The sequence below is a fragment of the Ooceraea biroi genome, chromosome 7 (genome assembly GCF_003672135.1).
Source record: "Ooceraea biroi isolate clonal line C1 chromosome 7, Obir_v5.4, whole genome shotgun sequence".
Taxonomy (NCBI): domain Eukaryota; kingdom Metazoa; phylum Arthropoda; class Insecta; order Hymenoptera; family Formicidae; genus Ooceraea; species Ooceraea biroi.
In genome coordinates, this window is record NC_039512.1 from 46,837 (window position 1) to 69,828 (window position 22,992).

Here is a 22,992-nt window from a genome sequence, read left to right on the forward strand (position 1 = left end):
TGTATAATTTAATAATTATCTGTCTCTCACATGTATTAATTTAAAATTAATGAAATATACACTGACGAATGGAAAATTGATGACAAATTTTCGAAGCAACTGTATACTTTGTTAAAGGTTATATCGCATCAACGCGATGATCGTTGAATGACGCGTGAGATGCTAGCCAATCGATATTCTCAACAAACTCGTTTCGTGTCGTGATGCGACACATGCGATATCGGCTTAAACGACGTTTCAGTTCGTGCTCTCTCGTTTGTGTTGTGAAAAACTGGTGCAAAATATCAAATCCGATATTAACACAATAATGGAGGCGTGTAATGCCGTTGAGCGCGAGGTAGATAAAGTTCTATCAAAATTTGGTGCTATAAACGAACACGCTGACACGGTGTTACGCGACCTGATAAATCACATTTACTCTCTGAAAAGAGATTTGGATGAAGGTAAGTGGGGTTGGATGATTAACGCTGTTCTAGATCCTTACTCGAGATCTTTGTCCTCGGAAGAGAGATCCTGGATCAAATTTCGCAATTTGAAATTTCTATTTTTTGATCCTTGATAAACCAAATTGATCCTTTGCATATGTATTGCTGCAATTGATTTTCATCTGTACTAACCTTCAAACGAAACTAGTTGAGTTTGTACCAAGGAGAGATCGCGAACCGACTGCTCACGATTAATTGTAAAATCTGTGACTTACTGACTTGAGAAACTGTGTGTTCTCATGCATTTTGTTTCATTGATATCTTTGTAAATTTTACTTACACTATCTTATATACAAGTAAAAACGATGTCAAACAGTCCGTTTGTTTTTATTATAAAGTAACAGCTTTGCTCGTTTCTGTTAGCACCACCTAATCAAGAACCGACAGCTGGACAAGTGCAATTATTAAAACAAGCAATGACGAGAGTACGTGATACTGTACAAAGACTGGCAACGGATCACCGTGATTTACACAGCACGGTGTCAAAAGTGGGTAAGGCAATAGACAGAAATTTTATTGCCGACTTTGCAAATACCAGTAGAGAAGATGTGTTCTCTGGACCAGAAAAGTCTCATCTCTTGAATCAAGTAATCTGTCAGCATTTCTATCGCCAAGGGATGTTGGACATTGCGGATGAATTAGCGGCGGTAAGTGTTTCTTATCTAGAAAGAGTGGTATGCTGTATTCTGCTTAATAAAATTACTGTACGTTTGTTTGATATCAATGTCTCTGAATTCTATTTGAAAATCCTAGATTTTCATAGCCATTTTGTTTTCGCAATCGTATCGTATCGCAACGGCTTAGTTATACGCTAAAATTATCTGAACGTTTACAGGAAGCTGGTATTAAAACCGACGAAGGCAGAAAGGAACCGTTTACTGAACTAAACTATATACTAGATTGCTTAAAACAGAGGAATCTTGAACCAGCATTAGAGTGGGCTAAAAAACATAGGGAAGCACTTTTAGCACAGGTATTCCTGCCTCGTAAACACGCAATTCATTTCTTATTTCGAATACAGAGCATACGCATAATGTCGCAAATAATGTTAATGTTATGGTTTCTTTTTTTAGAATTCTTCCCTTGAGTTTAAGTTACACAGATTACATTTTATAAGATTAGTTCAGCAAGGGCCTTCTAAGCAAAGAGAGGCTATACTGTATGCTCGTCAAAATCTCACGCAATTTGTTGGACGTTACGAGAAGGAAGTACAGTCTCTAATGGGAACGTTACTTTATCTGCCACACGGAATTCAATCGTCTCCCTATAGTCATTTGTTAGATCCAACTTTATGGCTCGAGATACACGACGTTTTCACCAAGGAAGCATGCACGTTGTTAGGCTTGAGCGTCGACAGTCCGCTCTCCGTGTGGTACGTATACCTTATCTGTCTATAATTAAAAATGAGCCTTAAAAAACTGACCAAAACATTACATTATTATTTACAATCACACAGTATCAACGCAGGATGCACCGCATTGCCTGCACTGTTGAACATTAAACAAGTCATGCAACAAAGACAAGTCACCGGCATTTGGAGTGGTAAAGATGAATTACCTGTAAGTGAAATCCGTTATGTGCCAAATTTTATAGCCATGCAGCTTAAAGTGTCTTGAATAAATTATATTCTTTCTGTCTAGATCGAGATAGACTTGGGAAAGCAAAGTCGTTACCATTCAGTTTTTGCCTGCCCAATTCTCAGGCAACAAAGCACAGAAAATAATCCGCCAATGAAATTGGTATGCGGCCACGTTATATCTCGGGACGCATTGAACAAACTCACCAGTGCGAATAAGTACGTCTTTCATATGCGGCGAGACCAAAGTACATTAGCACTGAAGCACTTTTTAAAAGAAATCAATTTATTTCTAGGTTGAAATGTCCATATTGTCCGGTGGAGCAGAATCCCGAAGACGCGCGACTTATTTACTTTTAAGCTGTGCTATACACACACACACACACACACTCTCTCTCTCTCTCTCTCTCTCTCTCTCTCTCTCTCTCTCTCTATACATATATATACAGAATGTCTTACACAGTTCGAGTATGGGAACATCGTAACAGAGAGATTCACAAAACCCAGAGTAAAGAAAACGCATATAAATTCTCATGTATATGTTCTCGCCTATAATCTTATAAAAGATTTCAAAATTGTTTAAACTTTGATAAACATTTCTTTAATCGAACAAAGAGTCAAATTTTCAGACTCAAAAGGATTGGATTGTACAGTCTCAAAAATTATCGGGATATGTAATTGTATTGTAATGCGTATTTTCATTATTTAGTTTTTTACAAGCGTTTCTGTTACAGCATTTTCATACGAATTTTGAGAACACGCTATATAGTAATACATACTTATGTGTATAGAAGAACTATACACAGACATGCGTGTAAATTGAATTACATCGGATAGGGAAGAACAATACACATCACTATATGTGTGTACATACACACGCACACGCAATAATCATAAACTCTATATTGTAAATTCGTCATCAATAGTTTTATTGTTTTAAAAGATTCCCGTTTTTTTTTATTGATAATGTTGAGATTAATTTCATGTTTTTTTATAAGACGCTGGTAAAACCATTACTATTACTAGTTTCAGTCTTTAGAGAAATTAATCGTCAGATACTAATGGAACGGAGAAAAAGGAGGTATTGTGATAGCTTTAATATTTGTGAAGTAGTTGTAATTGCTATTGTACTGTTAATAGACAATTTATATATATATATATATATAATACTATCCTAGGTTTATAAGTGACTTTGACTTAATATGCGAGTGATAACTTAAAAGCCATGAATGTGTATGCGTAAGATGCCTAACAAATTTGTTACAAGATCTACATTTGTTCGTTTTCCATTTTGATCGTATGTACTGGCTTGGCTATAGTTAAATGAAAAGATCATTTCTGATAAATACGTTTTTACATTTATTTCTCGTGATAGAAAACTTCCAATACCTTGATCAATCGATACATTAGTATAAAAGATACATGCAAACTTAACAGTTACCCTATTTTTTATTACAATTTACTTACACGTATGACACATACTCTGCGGCGCATATACAAAATCGATCAAACAAGCTCGTGGAAACGCACGTTACGTTACAATGGTGATGAACGTACTTTGTTCAAGTTGGAAAATTTTATGCAATTTACGAAGGTGAAATATATGAAAAAAACATCTTTGACAAATGGTTTTTCGCGTGAAGAATTTTACACGTACGTACAACTTGGATAAGACTTTGACAGCATAAAGAATTCTATGGGTAAGCTGACATAATAATAGGTAAAGAGAGAGAGAATATTGTTGAATAAATCTAGCTCCATTACAAGCGAGATCCAAGTCATCGACGTTCTTGCCATCTCTACAATCGACGAAACGTCAAACGTTTGATGGGAAAAGTAAACTGGATGACAAGAAAATCGATCCTGTTGAGGCATTGGCTCGCACAGCTGACAAGTTACACATTGACGAAAGTACCGAAGGAAACATTACTAATAAATTGATTGAAGAAACTGCGAGTGAAGAAGAGACCGTAGAACATGTACGCAATTTAAGGAGCATGACAATTCCTTCCTACGACATTGATGGAATGACTACGGAAGAATTACAAGCTTCTCTACGTAAGATTACAGAAAATGCACAACAACCGTTTGTTTTTTTAACAAATATCTCTGAAGAACTTGCTCGCGACTACGATTTGTTGATAAAGACAAAAGAGTCTACAGATATTAACGTGAGTAAATCAAGTTATATTTCGTGAAAAATAAAATGCGTCATGTATACGCGTGTACGTATGTACGGATGTACCATTATGATCAATTCTCTAATATGCATATTACATTTCAATATTTATTTCAATATTTTGTTATTTAGATAGAATTAACTGCTGTAGCGAAGCGCATCGAATCGTGTAAAATGTTATTGGAAGAAGCTGAATCTCGTGTCAAACACAGACGTTATCGTGCTAATCCAGATGATATTTGGACACGATTATCGGAGATCGTGTGAGATCTTTGCCATTTTTCCTCTTATTCGTCGTGACAAAATTTCATTTGTGTATTACAAATAAAAATGGTTTATAAAGAGTTCTTTTGATATAAATATTTTAGTTAGTTATTATAATATATAAATTTATAATTGTAATCAAATTATATATATCCATTTTTATCAAGTAAAAATGACATCAAGATCTTTTCTTCTCTTGATTGTTGAAAAGGTATTGTATATAAATGCAACATCACGGAATAGTTTATCCATGCGAAAAAATTGTAAAACTTTTTATGTAGCAATGGAAGTTTCTTCACGTTTGAATCGAGCGGATAGAATGTCTGGGGTCATGTTAACTTCATTGTCAATTTTCCCACATATGCACCACTCATTAGTCTCATTACCGAGACTGATTTCGACAATCTTGGATTGATCCATAGTGGATCGCTCATCGGAACCGCGATTCGAATCACCATGATTGTTCTCGTCGATGGACCACTGGGATGCAATTTTTTGAAACGGCTGTAAGCTGTCGGCGCTTTGGCGTATCTTCTCCAGTTCCTCGTTACAGAGGCGCTCGACCTCGGATAATTTCTGCCCGTAAGCGTCGACGAGCGCGTGTTTGTACGCGTTGTACCGTTGCTCGGCTTGCTCAAAGGAATATGGATTTTGATACTTTGCGAGATTTGTCTCGTACTCGAGTATCGCGAACTCCCTGATACTCTGCTTTGACGTAATGTCCACAATGTTATCTGTGAGACAAAGCTATTTTATCGTACGTTAAAATACTAATTCATAACAGATAAATGAAAAATGTTTAATGATGAGTAGAGAAGGATATGTAATACTAATACGTATACACGTATTATAAAAGATAAATGCTGCCATTTATGTTTATTACTACCTGAACCGTTCGAGAGCGGCGATTCAATGGCATAAGCAGCGGCTGCGGCTCGCGCGGCTGCGGTTGCCTCTTCGAACGCGAGAGCGTCGCTTCTCTCGCGAAGAAGCTGAAATTCCTCCCTTTCTTTTTTCCAAAGAGCCACTTCTTCGTTCAGTTTCTCCCGAAGACTCGACATCTCCGAACAAAGTTTTTCGGCGCGCTCATGAAGAACCGATCTGCGATATAAATTATAAAATTCCGAATTTTCTTGTATTGATTATAATCTGGACATGAAACTTGTGGAAATTCATGAAATGACTTTATGAAAGTGCGATCAACTCTAAATTGAAATATTAATCCGTATTATACTCGGTTTCTTTTCCGCAATTGATGGACGATTCAAAATCTGTTGTAAATGTAAGTTGATTCTCCATTCCATCGACATCGGTTGATAGTCTTTCCGATGCATCGTCCTCGTTTTCAAGATCGGTCGTGTTTTCCTCATTCTGCACGTTATATCTCTCCGTATAACATGATGAGATTTTGCAGTTTTCTGACTCCGAATCTTGGAGCGCATCATTCGTAATGGACATTATGACCGAGTGGACGATCTGGACGACTGGACAATAAATTGCGTCCCTCTCTTCGCGCGCTATTGTTTTGTTTTGGAGAAATATTTACATCGCACCGCGCATAGCAATAACAACCATCTTCGTTCGTTCGTTTTCACGTTTGCAATTTTGCAACTGCATCATAGTGATTTTGATTGAGAGATTGATAAATTTATCATAGACGTAGGAAGAAAGCGAGTTAAGGAAATGGCAAGAAATAAAAACACTGGAGATAGGAAAATACATCGTATTTATATTGCGTATTGCGTGGCGTATATATTTATCTATGTAACGTGGAAATAATTTTTACAATGTAACAACAAAAAATTTGCACATATTTAATAATATTTGCGTCACTCCTACTCGATAAATCTGGCTAATAGAAATAATAATTATCGATTAATCCATAAGTACTCGTGCGATAACAATTTCTTTTCTTTCAAGTCTCGAAAACACACAGATGTTGTTTTACTGCGCTGAACTGCGTGAAATTGGCTTCTTTTATAACTCTTTATAAAACAAATGAATGAAAAATGATTTAAGGTCGATCCGAGTATGCGAGTACTTAGGGATTCAATATTTTTCGCGTGTATATTAATAATAATACATTTGAATCGAATTGCAACGACGAATACATTCTATGCTATTCACAGCGTCGATCTTAAGCATTTGCTTTAAAGGAGTTGACAAAGCAATACCGCACGATTGAAATCGACGTAGCCGAGACAAATGTCTCGGCATGTATCGTATGTACATAACGGAATGGCCGCCCGAGGTATCGCATAAACATCTGAAGAAAGAAAAAATCCGCAGTATATTTACGCAGTAGTACATTGTACCCCGATTAATTAGCCCGTCTGCTCAGCTGAGACAGCTCGGGACAGGACACGCGTGTGTGATATTGCAATGTTTGATTGACCAACTTAATTATAGAAATTATACGATGCGTGTATCTGATATATAATTTTTTATGTACAAAATTTAATTTCGATACGAGACACGCGTAGCGGAGAGGCCACGGTGCGGTGAGACGTCATCGTAGCGCCCGTGTTGACTATGAAAAATATATCGATTCCGATTGACTTCAATATCGACATCAAGTTGTTTGGAATTAATTTCTTCTTCATATAATCCGCATCGATCGGCGCATTAAAATAAAATTTACACCATGTACAAAATACTCGCGGGAGAAGCGTTCGAGTCAGTCATAGCGAGTAGCGCGTAAAGAGCGAAAAATCAATCGAGAGTGTACGAATGAAGTATAATAATGAAGAAAGCTAAACTCTCTGCGCGCCGTTTGCACTTTGAGTCACGCGCTAGGCGTGTTACGCATCCCGACCGTTTGTGAACGTTCAACGTTTAAACGATTAGCGAACAGTGGGAGCGACGAATTGTACACGATATGATGTGAAGACACAGAGATGCGCGCACAGGCACAGGTTCGTACCGACTAAGAGAGGTGCGTCTAAAAACCTAAACGCTTGAGATTTTGTCGTCCCGTCTGAGTGGAATTCCCTTTGGATTTGTCTCCTTGCCAACTCTTGCTCTTGCTGCGAAAGTGTTTGCACTCCTCCGTATGGTCGGGATGTCTCATCGGTTTATATTCCTGTGGCGAGCAGAATTCCCTCTGTTCCCTGTAGAATTTCTCGTAGCCGCCGTGCAACAAATAAATTTCGGGATAATAGAGTGCCGGATATTGCTCCTTGTTACGTTGGCGATCCAAGCTGCGCAAGAATCGCGAGAGATTCGGCCCGCGTTCCCAGGAGAACTCGCAGTGGAACACGAGTACGTGACGCTTGTTGATGTCGGACTGGATCTCGGGAACCGTCGCGTCCAGGGGCTCGAGTAGGATCCGCTCGACGAGATCTTTGTTGTAGAGATTCAGTGCTGCCTCGATGTGTCCCGCGTCGTACTCGTACGGATAGCGACAGTCGACGATTTTGTAGGAACCGACGCGGTCGGCAAACTCGCCGCGCAACAGCGCAGCGAGCGTGTCGGTCGTTATGCATTTCAGGTCCGCGTGATTGCTATCCGTGAGTGGCAGCACGCACGGTTTACTAAAATCACCAATCAGATCGGAATCGGTGATGCTGCGGTGAACCGCCCATTTGATGTGCGCCTCGTTCTCGGACAGGCTTCTCTGAAATTTCGGGTGCGCCAGTGGACGCGGGCTGCTGACCAACTCGGGTATCGCGTTAATGCAGAAGCTGTTTGACTTGCGCGACTTCTTCAGTATCGCGATCTCGTCCGTCGACAGTTCCTCCGATGGCCGTTTGCAGGATCTGGTGGACAACGGTGAATCTCCCTCGATGCAGTACGTTCTTCCCTGAGCTCTCTCATCGTAGCCGAGTTTCGACGAACAGGTCGTCGTGGGCGAACGAAACAGACAGGTGCGGATCTTGGACAACGGTGGCGAGACGATGGTCGCTTCCCGTTTGTGTAGCTGGTTCTGCAGACACCTATTTGATAACCAGCTGACCTTGGCCGAAACCTTCGAACGGGAGAACTCGGGAGTGGTCGAGACGTCGCATTCCACCGATGCTTCGGGTGCGACGATATCGCCGGATAACAACTTTGAGATGTCGCTCGGTAGCTGCGTCTCATCGTCCATCGTCTCCATATCGATGAGCTCGTTCATCAGGCCGTCGTCCATGCTCTCGTATCCCGACGACAGTCTGCGTAGGATGGCCGATCTCGTAGCTTCCAGATGCAACAGGGAATCCCGCGAGTTCGAGACCATCGATTGTGGAGATTCCACCGGACTGTCGATGTATCGCGAGTCCATGGACATGCACCGCGATACCGCGGCACCGCGTCGCGTTTCCTCCTTGTCGTCGACGAGCTCGATTTCATAGTCGCTCATCTGTTTGTTGAGTTCGCACTCTTGCAGGGGACAGCGTGCTTTTTTACAACGTACCTGAACGGAAAAAACAGAGTGCGATAAATAATAAAATTATTGCAACTTTTAAAAGAAATATTATCAAAATGAGAGTAAACTATATAACTAAATTGGAGTCAAACTGACGGTCGGCGCGGTCCTCGTGGGAAACGTTGACACGTTTCCGGTGATTTTTATCGATCATCTCGGACCAATGGTAATGCATGCGCGTGATACAAATCATACGACGCGATTATCGAGAAGCAAGCGAGAAGCACGTCGGCGCGGCAATCGGGGGGTCACCACCATCGGGCGCGCAAGGTGTCGCGTGTATTACGGGAAGGGAAAATCAATGAGCGGAAGAGGGTAGATAATTTCTTTTCTTTCCGTGGTGAGACCACTATCTGCGATCGGGCGATGTAAATCGAATTGCTCTCCCCCTCTCGTCGTTAAAATCAATCTATCCCGCCTGCGATAAGAAGCAGCTGCGTGTATATTGCCGGATTTGTTGCCCCTAATCGCCGAAGGACATTATCTGTCCCGGTATGCGCGTACCATATCCGGAACTGAATTCAATTTCATTGAATATCTATGGAAATTGGTAAAAGTATCAAAGTTCGATTGCTAGAGGATCTACCGGCTGATGTCATTGATTCTAAAGAAATAAATCTGTTAAAATCTTATTATATTCGACAGTATGTATAGATATACGGATTAGTCCACTAAAAATCTGTTTCTTCAAATAAAAATCTAAATAAAACGTAACGACATACAAAGCGATTTATTGCAATTTATCAAATTGTCTGATTCGTACCTTCTGTGAACTGGAATTGTACGAGAGGTTGGCGGTGTTGTCGTTCTCTTTGTCGCATTTCTCGTCGCGCTTTGATAATCCATCCGGGTTTTGTTCGAGATCAAGACCGAGTATTAGATCAGCGTTCGTCCTCGTGGATGGACATCTGTTTTTCACTCTGACACTCTGAAAGAATCTGTAAGTAACGGATTCATGTAATCACTCGTACTGACAAAGCGTAGGGTTGCTAATACGTCGAATCCTGCGAGGCAATCTCACGTGTGACTCACTTAACCTTCAAGTATAAACTTTATATCGTCAGAATATTGTGAGGAGAGCCGAAGAGGGAAGAAATAATTAAATAAATTACGTTTGTTTGCAGTCTTTGTTAAATGAGCACACTGTGCGTCCAACTAACATTCATGTTAACGTTTATCGTAAACTCTATGCATCCTGCCAAGTATAATGATTTTGCTTCTTTCCGGATAATCTTCTAATTGATTACGAAATATTGAGATTTCCCGTAAGATGACAACTTTTTTTCGCCATCTCGATGTCGATTACCGCCTCGGTGAATTTTTCGCGCGCGAATCAGGCTGCGCGACAGCGACGCGTGTCAGAGGACTCAAAGGTGAGGCGCAGCCGGTTGCGCGGCAACTCGTCGTCGTCACTTTACGATCGCGTACCGGGTAAAAGTGCTCGTCGTGAAGCACATTGTTATTCGCACGGCTTGTTAACGAAGCGCGCTTCAATTAACTACACTTTGATTAAACCTTTATTTCTTGCGAGATTCTTTACGATACACGGCATTGATGATTCCACTAACTCCAGCATTTCTTTTCCTTATTTGTCAACGTAACGAAATTAATAGCATATTTCGGCACACGCGCAAACTGAATTTTCGAAATTCAGTCAAGACATTTGCTTCACTGTACATCGCAAAAACACTTGATCGTACAACGCGTGTTATGCGTACCTATCACAAAGTTTTAGTTTTTCGAAATGTTTGACGTCATGGATATTGTTCAAAGAAGTCATCTGTTCGTTCACTTGCAGAATATCCATAATGATGATCGATGAATTACGTAATCTCGAAGATTGTTTACAAACCGAACGAACGACCGACGTAGCTCCCGGATAGACCACCACACGGTCCGAACGCGAGCTTCGGACTGACTGCCTATCGCGGTACACTCAACTTTTATGTGAATCCGCGTGATAGTGGGGAGAACGCACCGCGACCAATGGCAAGGCTCGAAGGGCCCGCGTAAACTTGGAGTTGCGCCGAGGGACGAGGACACCCTTTTCAGGCTGACCGCTGTGGGGGGGCCATCGGGCCACGTTCGCATGCACTGTTCAAGAAGACTGCCCTCGCGCGAAAGGCTGTCGGAGGTTCGAGGTCTTCCGATATCGAGCTCGTTGGGGTCTTACGCTTCTGTCTTTAGCTAATTCGCAAGATCCGATTATCCGTTGCAATTATTATCGTTGTTACGAAGCCGATGATAATTACGCGATTTCACTACATTACGTATATTTTTGCACTATTATATAATCATCCTATAGAGGCGAAATCAGAACAGCAATTAATGCAAAAGTTCAGTACGTTAAAGATAGGTAAAGGGAAAAAGATTTTTCGGCAAAAATGCCGAACCTCGCCTACATCGGCCTTTCCAAATACTGTCGATACTAGTCCACAGACCGTACAATCCCCGAGCGGCCGAAAGAGATTCAGGGTCCCCGTCGCACATTCCTCGCTGCGATCGGAGCGACAGGTATGCCTCGGCCCGTTTTTTCATTCTTTCGAATCACAATGCTTCACCTGATCCTCGAGGCCACCCTCGCTTTCTTCGGGGATTTTCACACGGCAGGTATATCGTGTACCGTACGATCGCAGATGTCTCGCGGGCGCGCGCGTATTCGCGTCATCCTTCGCGTACGTGGCCGTGCTCGTGCGGTTAAAAGGACCTCGAACTTTCTACACGAGTCGAAAGTACGTGCCACAAATGGATTGCCGCGAAAACGGTGAATTTGTTACTCGTCACGTACGATCTTACTGAACAATTTAATGCATCACAAAGTGACGCAAATTAATCGTTTATCGATTCGCGTCTTTCCCGGACTTGACGCAGCACTCGCGAATTCAACGTACTTATTGACTTGTATCCTTGGGATGGGATCAGCTGTCGTTTGACTTTATCGTATCCCTACGTGAGTTCCTTTGAAGCAGCACGAGGGGTGGTTCCTTCGCACGTACGATTGTTCCAATCGCGAAAGAAAGAGAGAGAACTCTTACTCCTACAATGCCACGACTCGAACACGAGAGAAAGAGAACCGAAATACCCCCCCCATCGCAGACCCCCTTACGGACAGCTGCCGGATCGTACACCCTCGATGTTTCGCTCCCCCCCGCATGTGCTTCCCTCCCAGTCGTTACCCCATCGCGAGTCCCACCCTTTGCGCAATTTATTACATGACGCACGCGAAGTAACAGTTTTCTAGCGATCGTTTGTTCGCTTATCGCATCGATGTGCCCGGGTTCGTCTGGTTCGGATCCTAATTGCCGACTTTTGTGAATGTCGCTAAGGTGCTTTTACATTTATGGGATTCTTATTAGATCTCTCTATTAAAGTTTGATTCTTTCTTTCTCTCTTTTTCGATTAATATTAATGTTACATTTTCGTTTAAAAACATCTTTTCAAAAGTATAATCATCTTCTTCTCTTATATCTTAATTCTTCATGAGAACTCTACGTTAAACGAACAAAGTTCAGATTAAGAGGCTGTTAAAAATTCGTGCGTGTCGAGGATGCGCAACTGTATTATCTTTCGCAATGTTTCAAAGTGGCCTTATCAATGATCCAGCTGTCTCGGGAAACGATCGATATCCGTTTCGGGTTATTCACCCACGTGACTCATTTGTTGAGAAAGAACGTGCCCGGAGATGCGCGCACGTCTCTTATTTCACATGTGGAGATACTTACGCGTTCGTGTGCGTGCGACTATGCGAATCCGTGTATGCGGGGTCGTGACCAAGTACCGGCGGCCAATATCGACGGATACTGCGGTCGCGAGAGGTGAGGTGGCGGCGGCGGCGGTTCACTGCTGCCTATCGACTTTGATTTTTCTGTGAGAAAGAGTGCAGATGGCCGTATCCATTGTGAGGGTTGGCGCGTGCCAAGGGTGTCGACGGTGTACCGCACGAGGCACGCGGTCTCTCTCTCGTCGCGTTCCCGCGCGCGCGCACGCACGCACATACACACGCAGCCGCCGTAAGAATTTGAATCCTTACATATATATGTGCCGTCGCCGCCGACAGGTATAGTTCCCCGCACCGTTCACGCGCGACGTTGCTTCCGATCGATGCAGCATAAGTCCGTCGGCGGAAAGCCACTTACGTAATACCTGTCACAAGGTTCTCAAATGGAGGAGTATATCCGGTTCCGGAAATGGAATTCATAAATGCGCAACATGAAAGTCGACGTAACCGCGATGGCGAATGAGCGAGGGAAATAATTGATGGAAACCGAGATGATTCAAAAATAATGCAAAAATAATGCAAAGCACTGTGAAAAATAAAACCGATTGATTAACGCTTGATACGCGCATAACTCATTTTCGCGATATTCCTACTTGTTTACGACACAATAGATTATTTACAAGTATTACTTTTTAGCATATTAATATGTAGTTGACTCGCGATGCCTGCGAAAACGTGGATAATTTAATCTCCAAATCATTTACTCGAAAAGTTACTCGCAAGTGATTGAAGAACCACTGGTGACGATGACCGGGTAACCGTAAGTTTACAGACGTCCGGGACATCTCTGCAGCTTCCTAAACGGGATCATCTGTTCCTCCGTATGTGTCTCACCCTTATAGACGGCACCCCGGCCGATTACACTATTCTTCCGACGTACGCAGCCGCCGCATCGCAGATGTAACGCATAAGTAAGCGGAATTCGCAATACGTACGTACGTCGAAGCGAGACGGCGAGAAGCGAATAGGGAAGACATCCGAGGAGGAAAAAAGTCTCAACCCCTGTAAGAGGGATGCGAAAGACAGCGGCGCGCGAACGGTAGAACGGGAGGAGAACGGGAGGAGAACGGTAGAGAGAGAGAGGTCACCAGTCCGACCGAATCCTGTGAGAAGTCTCGAGCAACTTTTCGGCAGATGCTGTAATCGATCGAAGCTAATCGTTGTGTCGCCGAATCGACGTAAGGGTGTGTTTCTTCTCGCGTCACCTCACACTGCTCAGCCGTGAGCGACGTTGGGTTTCGATCGAGTTGAAGTGTTCGCGATGAATAGAGATAGGAAGGAGGAGAAAGAAAATGTTAGTTGATCGGATTATCATCAACTCGATATTGGAAATTTACGTTAACAATGATGCTTTTCAATTGTGCGACGGAGAGATGGACGCAGCGCGCTCAAGATGTAAATGATTCAAAGTTTAACGAGAGAATAAATGAAATAAATCTATGTATATCGCGTTATAAAGGACAAGAACGATCATGTTGCATCTTGGTCCTCGATTATCAAAAAGGTACGCTTGAAGCAGTGGTGTTGCAAATTCGGGAGCGAATAGCTTTGTGAATCGTGAATGTTCTTGGGAACGAAACACGTCCTTCAAAACTGTTGGCTTTGAAAAAGCTCTGATTATCCATTGTTCGTTGTACGCATACACGCAATGCACGCACACGCGCGCGGGCTAGCTAAAATATTATTATTCGCGACGAAAGGATGGCGAGGAGTGCAGGTACGCAACGGTTGAATAAGCATTGTGTGCACCATCAATGTGCCATGTACACAAAAGAGAGCTTGATTTTCTGCCCTATCGGAAATATGTCCCTCATTTCGTAATTTTGCAATAGAACGCTTATTGGCGCCGCTTTCGATCGGATCAACCGTCAACACGATGTCGAGCGAACAGTTTTAAAGGAATAATTATTACACGTACGATTAAAAGTTACGATTAAACAAACTATAAATGTTGTAACGTTATATATAACTATCTGTATCAGTTAGTTACTCGTAATTATTCGAAACTGCAGTTGCTTCGGGATGCTTGAGCTTTCCCGATATTTTAAATCGTCTTTAACGCGCAACGTGCATCCTAATCGTTCTTTATCGCACTATATCTATATATTCATTTTTTTATTTTGTAACTTTAAATATTCAAGATTAATTGTCTTTTTTCTCTCTATAAAAAAGGCGTAGCAATGAATTTGCAGATTTTGCAATAATGTGCTAATCGTAATACCAACTGCCAAGAGACTGTCAATTAATGTTACGCGATAATTTATAATTATAGATATCGCTAACGACATCGATATATTGAATTGTTTCTCTTTGGTTCAATCTTTTTTCTCTTATATCTCAACGATATCATGTCGATACGATAAATGCGATTAAGCGCTGCGTTAACGAGACATGTCCAAATGGCTCTTCGACATGAAGAAACCGTAAAACCTACGAAGGATACTCGACACAAGTTTAAGTACCATATATTAGTAACGCGCGCGCGTTTCACTTAAAAACAGTAATAATGCTGACGCACATAGCAAGAATTATTTTACATTCTAATTAATCTGTGGAATTTGAAATTGATTGAAATGAAATTCGCGAGCAAAATAGAGTCTGACTTGTAATTGTACATGTCGGATCATGCGTTTGCTGTACACGTCGATTTCCTACGAGCGAAACGAAATATACGGGGAACGCAGCCAGATGTTCATTACGTTAGTGATAAGTCGGTGAACTTTGGTGAATCATTACTATTCACTGACGATGGCTCGCGTTCCGTTATCGATTAGCTGCGAAACTCGGTCCTGTAACAGCTGCACCCGTATGTTCTGTCATGCCAGCGAGCGCCAAAGAATACCGTGGGGGCTCTTATGCGGGGGGAAAACAAAGTTCATGGGGGCGTATGTGATAGAATGGAGTGCCCAAGTGCACCGAAAGAATAAACGTTCGTGTCGACGGTCGTTCGGCCGGTCAATCGACCGGTTGAGTGTGAGTTTGCACGTCGAACCCTCGCACGATAACGATAATCCTGCGACGATACTCGTCGCGAACGGAAGAATAAAATTATCCGCTACTTTAAAACATTTGTTGCGATTCTTATCTCCTGCTACCTCATTTCGCAAAAAATAATTAACCGAGTCCACGATAATGTTTGGGATCAATATCGTCAAGATTAACACTATCAATGTTACCAATCAAGTAGGCCTTAAAGTAGCCTAATAAGTTACGTAACGTGTACTCTGAAAACATATGAGAGAGATAAGTGAACACGCACATTTGTCGATTTTGCGCACGATGTTCAAATACAATTTTCTTTCAGTCGGAAAGCCGCACGGATTGAATGACGATGCATAAATCGAGAAGGGAGTGCGCTCTAAGGCTGCGTGCACCAAGTGAAGCGGGATGACCACGAAGGGCGGAGGCGGACAGGAAATATCCCGAGGCGCGAGAAGGAAGGAGCCAAGGAGTTAAGTGGAGGAGGAAAGAAAAGGCGCGTCGTGCATAGGTTTCTATCTGTCGTCCCAACTCGCACCTGAGACGAGAGAGAGAGGGGCGGGGGAGGGAGAGGGAGAAGACGCTCGCATATCGAAAATTCGTTCGACCACGTTCCAGCATTCGCCCTGGCGACGCGAGTCCCCCTCGATTCTCGGTCCGATCAATAGTGTCCCCGGAGTTTTCTCTTCTTATTTCTTATTAATCAGCCTAATCTGTTCATCTGCGCGATATAAAAGATGATAAGATCGAAACGGGCCATCGAGGCGACGGTTATTCGTAATGTAAAGATGAGAACTGCAAAATATTGACCGAATGGACAGAATGAATGGAGGATTAGACTGATCTCCCGTCCAAGGTTCTCTTTGAGAGATTCCCGAACAAACTCTGCTGATACAGGGCCCTCTTCCCATTTCGCGGTCAGGCATCGCATCGTCGCGCTCGCGCTCGCGCTCGCGCGTTCCCATGCAATGTAAAGTTCATGTCCTCTCCACCACGGAGGGGGATTTAAATCTCAACGGTCGCGTCGGTAGTGGGCGATGGTGGGGAGAAACGACATGAGAGACTCCGTCGCGGTCTCTTTTCGCTCGCCGAAGGAGGCGAGGGCGTGCGGAGAGGAACGAGAAGCAGAGAGGGAGCGAACCGGAGGGAAGGGTCGGCAAGTGGGAAGAAGGACGGGAGGACGGAGTACGAAGAGAAGTGGCCGCAGAAAGGAGAGAGAAAACGGAGGAAGACCTCTTGTTTGTAAACAGAGAAGCGGGACGCATCTCTGCAAAATGACCCTCGTGGAATTTCGCGAAGCGTATCCTCTCTTGGGCTAATGACACTTCCGGTATCGTTTGAATGGATCGAAACGAAATCAATTCTTGAATCATTGTCTTTGAGACCGCGATTTTGCGGGTTCAGATATGGGAAGAAGCTTGGACGGTTGGATTGGATCGACGCGGACGTTTACGTTACTCGGTAACATGGACCGCAATGGTCTGCGAGGCGAATAAAAGTTCTTCGTCTTTTGTGAAGAGTTTCGAAGTGTGTGGTTACAAGAGAATGCAAGAACAGAACGAATCATGGATTCTCGCCAGTCGATTTCCGGCTCTGTTTATTAGCATCTTCTTCTTTTTTTATTAGATATCTGACATCACGACCCCACCACGCCCTTCATTCCTCAGATTTTGGCGCGAACAATACTGAATAGACATTTGCCATGTAATGTTTCCTTGGTCGATTTGTTCGCGTAGAAGCTCGTGTTTCTAGATTAACGAGCTTTCTCCCAAAGGGAACCAAGGAAGCCTGGTCCTGGAGCTTGTTCCATCCCGTCTCGCATTGGTTTCTGCTCTTCCACTTTGGCGATCGTTGCATTTGTGGCGTCGGCGGATACGCCCCGCTCTAAAAACGTGCGCGGGTCTTTCTTCTTCGTAGACGATCCCATGCGTTCCTTCGTTTCGCCTTCACTCTCCCGCCGCGTTTACGGCACCCGCGTCCTTTTCTCGTTCTCTCCCTCTCCCTCTCCCTCTCTCTCTCTCTCTCTCTCTCTCTCTCTTTCTCTCCCTTTTCCCCTTTCTCTCCGCTTTACGTGGGTCCGTCTTTCTTCACCTCCCGAAATCTCCTTCTCCAACCTCCACCGACGTTTCAACCGCCACATCGACACCGCCGCCTGTGCGGAGCGTAACGCCGACGCCGATGACGACGCTTCTATGGTGAACTCCCTCGCCCTCCTCCGTCCTATACCCACCGCATAATCCTCAACGGCACCTACCTCCTTCGCCTCCTTCTTGCCCTTGGACCACAGCGCCGTATCCTCGCATAGCAACACCGGACCGTCAACAAACCGCGAGGAAAATGCTCGAAAGTAGTCGAACCCTTCTTGGCTCTCGTTCTCCTCTGGTTCCTTCACCTCTTTGGATTCTACGGTCCAAAGAGGACTTGTGCAGGAGACGCGAGTTACACCGTGACGCTTTATCGTGTAATACGACGCTGCGAAAGATGCACGGATCTCTTATATCATTCCTTCTGATTTCACGTATGAATCTACAACGTGTGAAACGTTAAGACAAATGTTTGATAATTTATCTTAACTTTTCCTTTAAAAGATCGAACTGAGAGATTAGATGCTCTCTCTCTTTTGCAAGGCAATGTATCATAAGATTGACTCTCATTGTTTGACATCAGTCGACTTTAACCTTTTATTACGATCGCACCGCAAATTTCCGGTCCGTTGACGCGTAAAGGCTACAAAATAAACTCAGATTGCAAAATGCGCAACAACGATAACCGTTTGGATATTGCGTTATTTGAACAATTTTATACTTGCTTATAATCTCCAATCAATGATTGAAACGAAAACAGCTTACGAAAATCGGAATAAATCAGTATAATATGATTTACATCTAGCAAAATTTGTATAAAACAGGAAGAAAACGTCCTCTCGCAGGTATACGCCTTTTTGTCACTTTTATTTTTTTTTGTGTTTGTTTGATTTATAAGTGTTATATTGGAATACGCCCTTGACGAAGGAACGTTAACCCGCAGGGCGCTTCCTTTTCTTGCAAATTATCGCTTCTCTCGCTAACAAAGCGGTCGGGAGAGGCGCGAAACCGGATGACCGACCGCGGGATCGCTCGGCGTGCACTTCGAAAAGAGTCTCTGTCGAAGCCGCCAATATAATGAGACTAAAAGTTCAGCAACGGATTCCACCCACCGCATCGGCTCCATTCGAACGAACCGGAAGAGCCGTTGCCACGGCAAGCCAATATCGCTCCTGCTCAAACTGATAATTCAACTCTTGTATTTTCGATCAACTTTCTGTCGTTGATACCAAACGACCATGAACCGTGTGCATTGTCGCACATGCACACATATATGCGATCGACGATATCAATATTAAGAAGCATTTTGATAACATCATCTAATAAAGACGTCAAACAATTTGTTATTAGATGTAAAATGAGAAATGAACCAAACAAAAGATGCAAGATTGTTGCGGAGGAGACAAACGTGATTTGTTTTGACAGAATTTCAGATAATTTTTATTCGTTCTTCTTTGAAAATAAGTCGAAGACACACGATATATACATGTAATCAACCGATACCACGGCGGTAAGGTGAACGTCATTCAAAAGGGCCGTTGCTCCATCATCAGCGAAATGGCGGTGTTGTGCTCTCCGGAATTGCATTCCTCTCCCTGCACGTTTGGTACGGGGAGGCTCAAGAAGCATGCGATATGAAGAAGGAAGAGGAAGAGGAAGAAGAAGAAGAAAGAAAGATGCAGCCGAGGAAGGAGAACGCAAAAAGAAGAACGGTAAAAGGAGAAGACGCCGCGGTCGGTGGGGGGTGAAGAAGGAAGGCGGGTGGGGCAGGGGTGGAAAGCAAAGACGGTTAATGTACCGCTACCGTCGTTCTTCTCGCGATGGACTTTGGCGACGGCTTCGACAATGGTGAACCTAGCCGTACTCTTTTCCTCTACGCTAGAAAGGAAAAGAGTACGGCTGTACTCAGACTACCGCCTACCGCCATGAACAAAAAGATTTCTCGACACAGCCAAAAATAAAAATTATGCGAAAACGAAGCAGGTACTCGGCACAAACCCTGGCACAAATCGGGTCTTATCTTTTACCAATCGTAAAAGAGTGTCCGATTAATCGAAAATGAAGTATTTGCACGTAATCCTTGGTACGTATCTGGGATAACGTTACATTGTCTTCCAACGATTTGACAAACGAGTATGGTGATTAAAAAATATTGAACATTCAAGTAGGTATTCAAGAATCGATACGTCTGGGGTACTCGGCTGGGGTATCGCGCAATCCTTCGTGCAATGGTAGAAAAAGAGGAAACGTCGTAAACGGAACGTCGTACAAAAGGTGCGCGCGTCCACGGAAGGAGGAATCGCGGTTGAAGTAACAAGCGGAGGAAGTAGAGGAAACTCGGTGTCAGCATGTGCGTGGAACGATACGATAGGGGTGTGCGTCGCGTTGGGGCTTCCTCGCAGCTACAGGTGTAATCGTTTGGAAAACCTACGGAAGTTTACGCTCCGATAACCGCTCGTAGGAGATCGAGTCACTCCGATTACTATATGGCTCTCGACATCGACGACGATCAACCGTTCGACGGATTACGAAGCACTGGACGCTCGAGATGTAACAGTCAATAATGTCAAAATATTTTCACCCGTAAATTTACACCCGATCATCTAGCATGTTCAGCGTTCCTTCTCTTACAGTCTCGACCGTGTGCAGTTTTTAATCAAAATTTTAGTTACGTACGACATTTGTTTAAGAGCGGCATCTCGCCCGCCTTTATCCCTGGTCCCATCTCTCTTGTTGTGCATCGACAATATTGTATTTCTGTAATCTTTCGCGCTTTGTTCGCACATTTTACGTGCATCGCATGTAATTTTGCAGCGAGGCGAGGTCTCGCGTAAATGCTCCACGAAAGTACATCGCGAAGGAGGATGTACAGGACGATGAGGTAATCCGAGCCGTAGTAACGTCTCGCAAGGTGGTCGGATAACACAAGGCGCGTAGCGATCTTGGGTATCAAGAGCCAAGCAGCGGAAGAAAAGAGAGAGGCTTAGACGAGGTGGGATTTTAGCGGTCGTCAATTATTTAACGATCGTTTCGCCGTGCGTGCGGTCGTGCCTAGCCAGGTCGAGATGGATGACCGCTTCTCTTCTTCGTTTCCCGCGCGCACAGAAACTCGGAACTATCCGCGCGTTCGTCCGAGAGAACCGGCGCTGTTGCCGGGGCCCGCCACGTCCGCTAGTCGAGACAAGACAGAGAGAGAGAAAGAGAGAGAGGAGACATACACGCGATTCTCTTCTCCTCCGACAGCATACCAAAGCGACGAAGAGAGCGAGAGATGCGAAAGAACGGAGGAGAGCGAAGGAACGCGGGAGAAAGAGCGAGATGAACAGTGTTGCGTAATTTTTAACCGTCTTCGAGTTGCGGACCAGCGAGAAACGCCGTGCGAGCTCGGCCTGCATTGATATCACGAAAAGCGTAACTGGACTACTCGGTTTAGACGCCGCTCATTTCGTCTACATACTCCTGTTTGTTCACGTGGCTCAAAGTATCTACGTCGATATACCCTAGGTCGACACCTATCAACAGACACTTGGCGCGATATCACGCCTCCGATATCTTGCGTGGAACAAAACAAAGTATAATCTACTTTGCGTGATATCAATATTGCAGATATTTTTATTTCAACGATTGGCAATTTTGAGCGAGTTGAAAAAGAGGATTTTTTTGTTAATCAATTATTGTCGATATTTTCCGGATTGTAACGATATAAGTAGTGTAGATGGACACGGTTAGGCTGAAGGCTTGAAAGTTACTCTCGATTCTTGACGGTAAAAATTACCATTGATAAGAATTGAGAATCGCATTTGTTCTCTCTTCACTGGAGAGGTTTCCTGCGTGAAGAGTCGCTTTCAAGAATAAAGTTCGCTCGAGCAGATGTATGATGTATGATGTATGATGTATTAAAACAACGGTACTGATCGTACGAGTTGCATCGTTATAAGACTCGCGTGAATTCTTCAATTTTCAAAAATTGCGACGATAGCATTCTACGTTTTGTAGATTGCAATCTCCACACTCTGTACACGTACACGAACCATAAAGCTCATTGATCATGCAGTATCAATCGCTCTATTTCATGGGTACCAGATAAAAATTCTAATAAAGAGTTATAAATTTACACGGGCAAATGGATATTTTATACGTGGTTTTTTCCTCGGGCACAAATCAATATTCATTTCTGTGTGAAAAAAATCTCTTGATACACGAGGAACCGGTTTCTCTGCAGATTATCTGCCGCCTTAGAACCTCGTGATTTCATCGTTAATGTCCACGAATTAATAATGCTCGTACTCCACTTACGACAAAGGATTTTGCCTGAAAATTTTGATAATTTCTTCTTTCCCTTCTGGAACAAGATGAAAAACATTTTCTGGAAAAGGCGATCACATGATAGTTTTGGTGCTGGATTTGTCCGCATAAGGGATGACGTGAAACTTGTTCCACGCAATCTCGACGCAATCTTGAAGACAATCGATGACGTTGAAAGATTGCGTAAGAATGTTCCTCAGCCTCGGGTTTTGTAGGATAGCATGCATGTATCTGTATTCCAACCTGCCAATCGGAAACTGAATGCCGGCCGCAACAACGGGCCCGGGCGCACGAATACACACGCTCCACCGGAAGTGCGCGCCGGGGGTGAGCGTAGCACTCGCGTGCGCGATTCACAAAGCGGAATACGCGCGGCAGGTTCCATTATTTCGACTCGGCGATTGTGTATTCAATGAATTCAGAATATCTGCCGGTGCAAGAGTTTTTTTCTCATTTCCCCTCTCGAGAGCGTTTTAATGAGTGCGTAAGTCCTCCTTCGTCTCCTTCCGGCCGAAAAGATCGGAAAACAAACGTTCGTTCGTTCGTTCCACTATATACGACTAAGCGGCATTGTTCTAACATAATGAGACTTGTTTTCACCAGTAATATAATATGGGCCATCCATGGAATTTTCTGGGAAATGTACGCCCCTGTTTTAAATCTCGGAAGAAACATCTGGTTTCTATTTTTCTTTTCTTTTAGCGGTAACTAAACGTAATTTTCGTTCAGTGCTATGCATTTCCGCAAGCGAAGCCGACAAAGTCTGATTTAATGTTAACGGACGTTTTCTGACGACTCTAAAACTCAGAAAGAAATCAATCTGTTAAGAATCTCTTTTGCCCTATGTTCGGAGATGTTAATCTCACTTTTCCAATCTAGTAGGAACCTAAGTTTATGATCCGCAATTCGTGATCATGTGATTTTTGTGATAGACTGG

General features: G+C 43.4%; 4 protein-coding genes across 7 annotated transcripts in view; 2 read left to right on the plus strand and 2 right to left on the minus strand.

The window, feature by feature from the left end:
- Positions 1-218: 218 nt before the first annotated feature.
- Positions 219-3,407, plus strand: LOC105288010 (E3 ubiquitin-protein ligase RMND5A). Of its 2 annotated transcripts, none has more exons than XM_011353937.3 (7): positions 219-443; positions 849-1,132; positions 1,321-1,458; positions 1,559-1,857; positions 1,942-2,044; positions 2,126-2,280; positions 2,340-3,407. In XM_011353937.3, the coding sequence occupies exons 1-7, from the start codon at positions 308-310 to the stop codon at positions 2,419-2,421; spliced, it is 1,197 nt and encodes a 398-aa protein (XP_011352239.1). In that variant the 5' UTR covers positions 219-307; the 3' UTR covers positions 2,422-3,407. The 2 variants fall into 2 exon arrangements, with proteins under 2 accessions (XP_011352239.1, XP_011352240.1); XM_011353938.3 differs by having other exon boundaries at positions 221-443; positions 2,358-3,407.
- Positions 3,012-6,113, minus strand: LOC113562321. The gene is made up of 2 exons (XM_026971377.1): positions 5,391-6,113; positions 3,012-5,238 (listed from the first exon to the last, which is right to left on the minus strand). The coding sequence occupies exons 1-2, from the start codon at positions 5,563-5,565 to the stop codon at positions 4,778-4,780; spliced, it is 636 nt and encodes a 211-aa protein (XP_026827178.1). The 5' UTR covers positions 5,566-6,113; the 3' UTR covers positions 3,012-4,777.
- On the plus strand, positions 3,672-4,584 carry LOC105288008. Its single transcript, XM_011353935.3, has 3 exons — positions 3,672-3,761; positions 3,829-4,232; positions 4,373-4,584. Exons 1-3 carry the CDS (start codon positions 3,758-3,760, stop codon positions 4,505-4,507), a joined length of 543 nt encoding a protein of 180 aa, XP_011352237.1. The 5' UTR covers positions 3,672-3,757; the 3' UTR covers positions 4,508-4,584.
- Positions 6,114-6,215: 102 nt separating the features above from the next.
- LOC105288007 (M-phase inducer phosphatase) overlaps positions 6,216-22,992 on the minus strand; it is a 63,491-nt gene continuing 46,714 nt past the window's right edge. For 2 of the 3 annotated variants that reach the window (XM_011353932.3, XM_011353931.3), the window contains exons 4-5: positions 9,673-9,847; positions 6,216-8,897 (exon numbers count right to left, since the gene is read on the minus strand). In XM_011353932.3, the coding sequence (XP_011352234.2) occupies positions 7,446-8,897; positions 9,673-9,847 (1,627 nt within the window). In that variant the 3' untranslated portion in view covers positions 6,216-7,445. Of the gene's footprint in view, positions 8,898-9,672; positions 9,848-10,627; positions 10,833-22,992 lie in introns of those variants that run through there. The other variant, XM_011353934.3, reaches the window with a different exon arrangement.

Excerpts from the sequence above, each read along its gene's own strand:
- LOC113562321 (XM_026971377.1), bottom strand. The coding sequence starts at position 5,565 with ATGTCGAGTCTTCGGGAGAAACTGAACGAAGAAGTGGCTCTTTGGAAA. Across the intron at positions 5,239-5,390 it reads GCCGCTCTCGAACGGTTCAG|ATAACATTGTGGACATTACG; the intron begins GTAGTAATAAAC and ends TTTGTCTCACAG.
- LOC105288008 (XM_011353935.3), top strand. Across the intron at positions 4,233-4,372 it reads AAGAGTCTACAGATATTAAC|ATAGAATTAACTGCTGTAGC; the intron begins GTGAGTAAATCA and ends TTTGTTATTTAG.
- LOC105288010 (XM_011353937.3), top strand. The coding sequence starts at position 308 with ATGGAGGCGTGTAATGCCGTTGAGCGCGAGGTAGATAAAGTTCTATCA. Across the intron at positions 1,858-1,941 it reads GACAGTCCGCTCTCCGTGTG|TATCAACGCAGGATGCACCG; the intron begins GTACGTATACCT and ends ACAATCACACAG. Across the intron at positions 2,281-2,339 it reads AAACTCACCAGTGCGAATAA|AAATCAATTTATTTCTAGGT; the intron begins GTACGTCTTTCA and ends ACTTTTTAAAAG.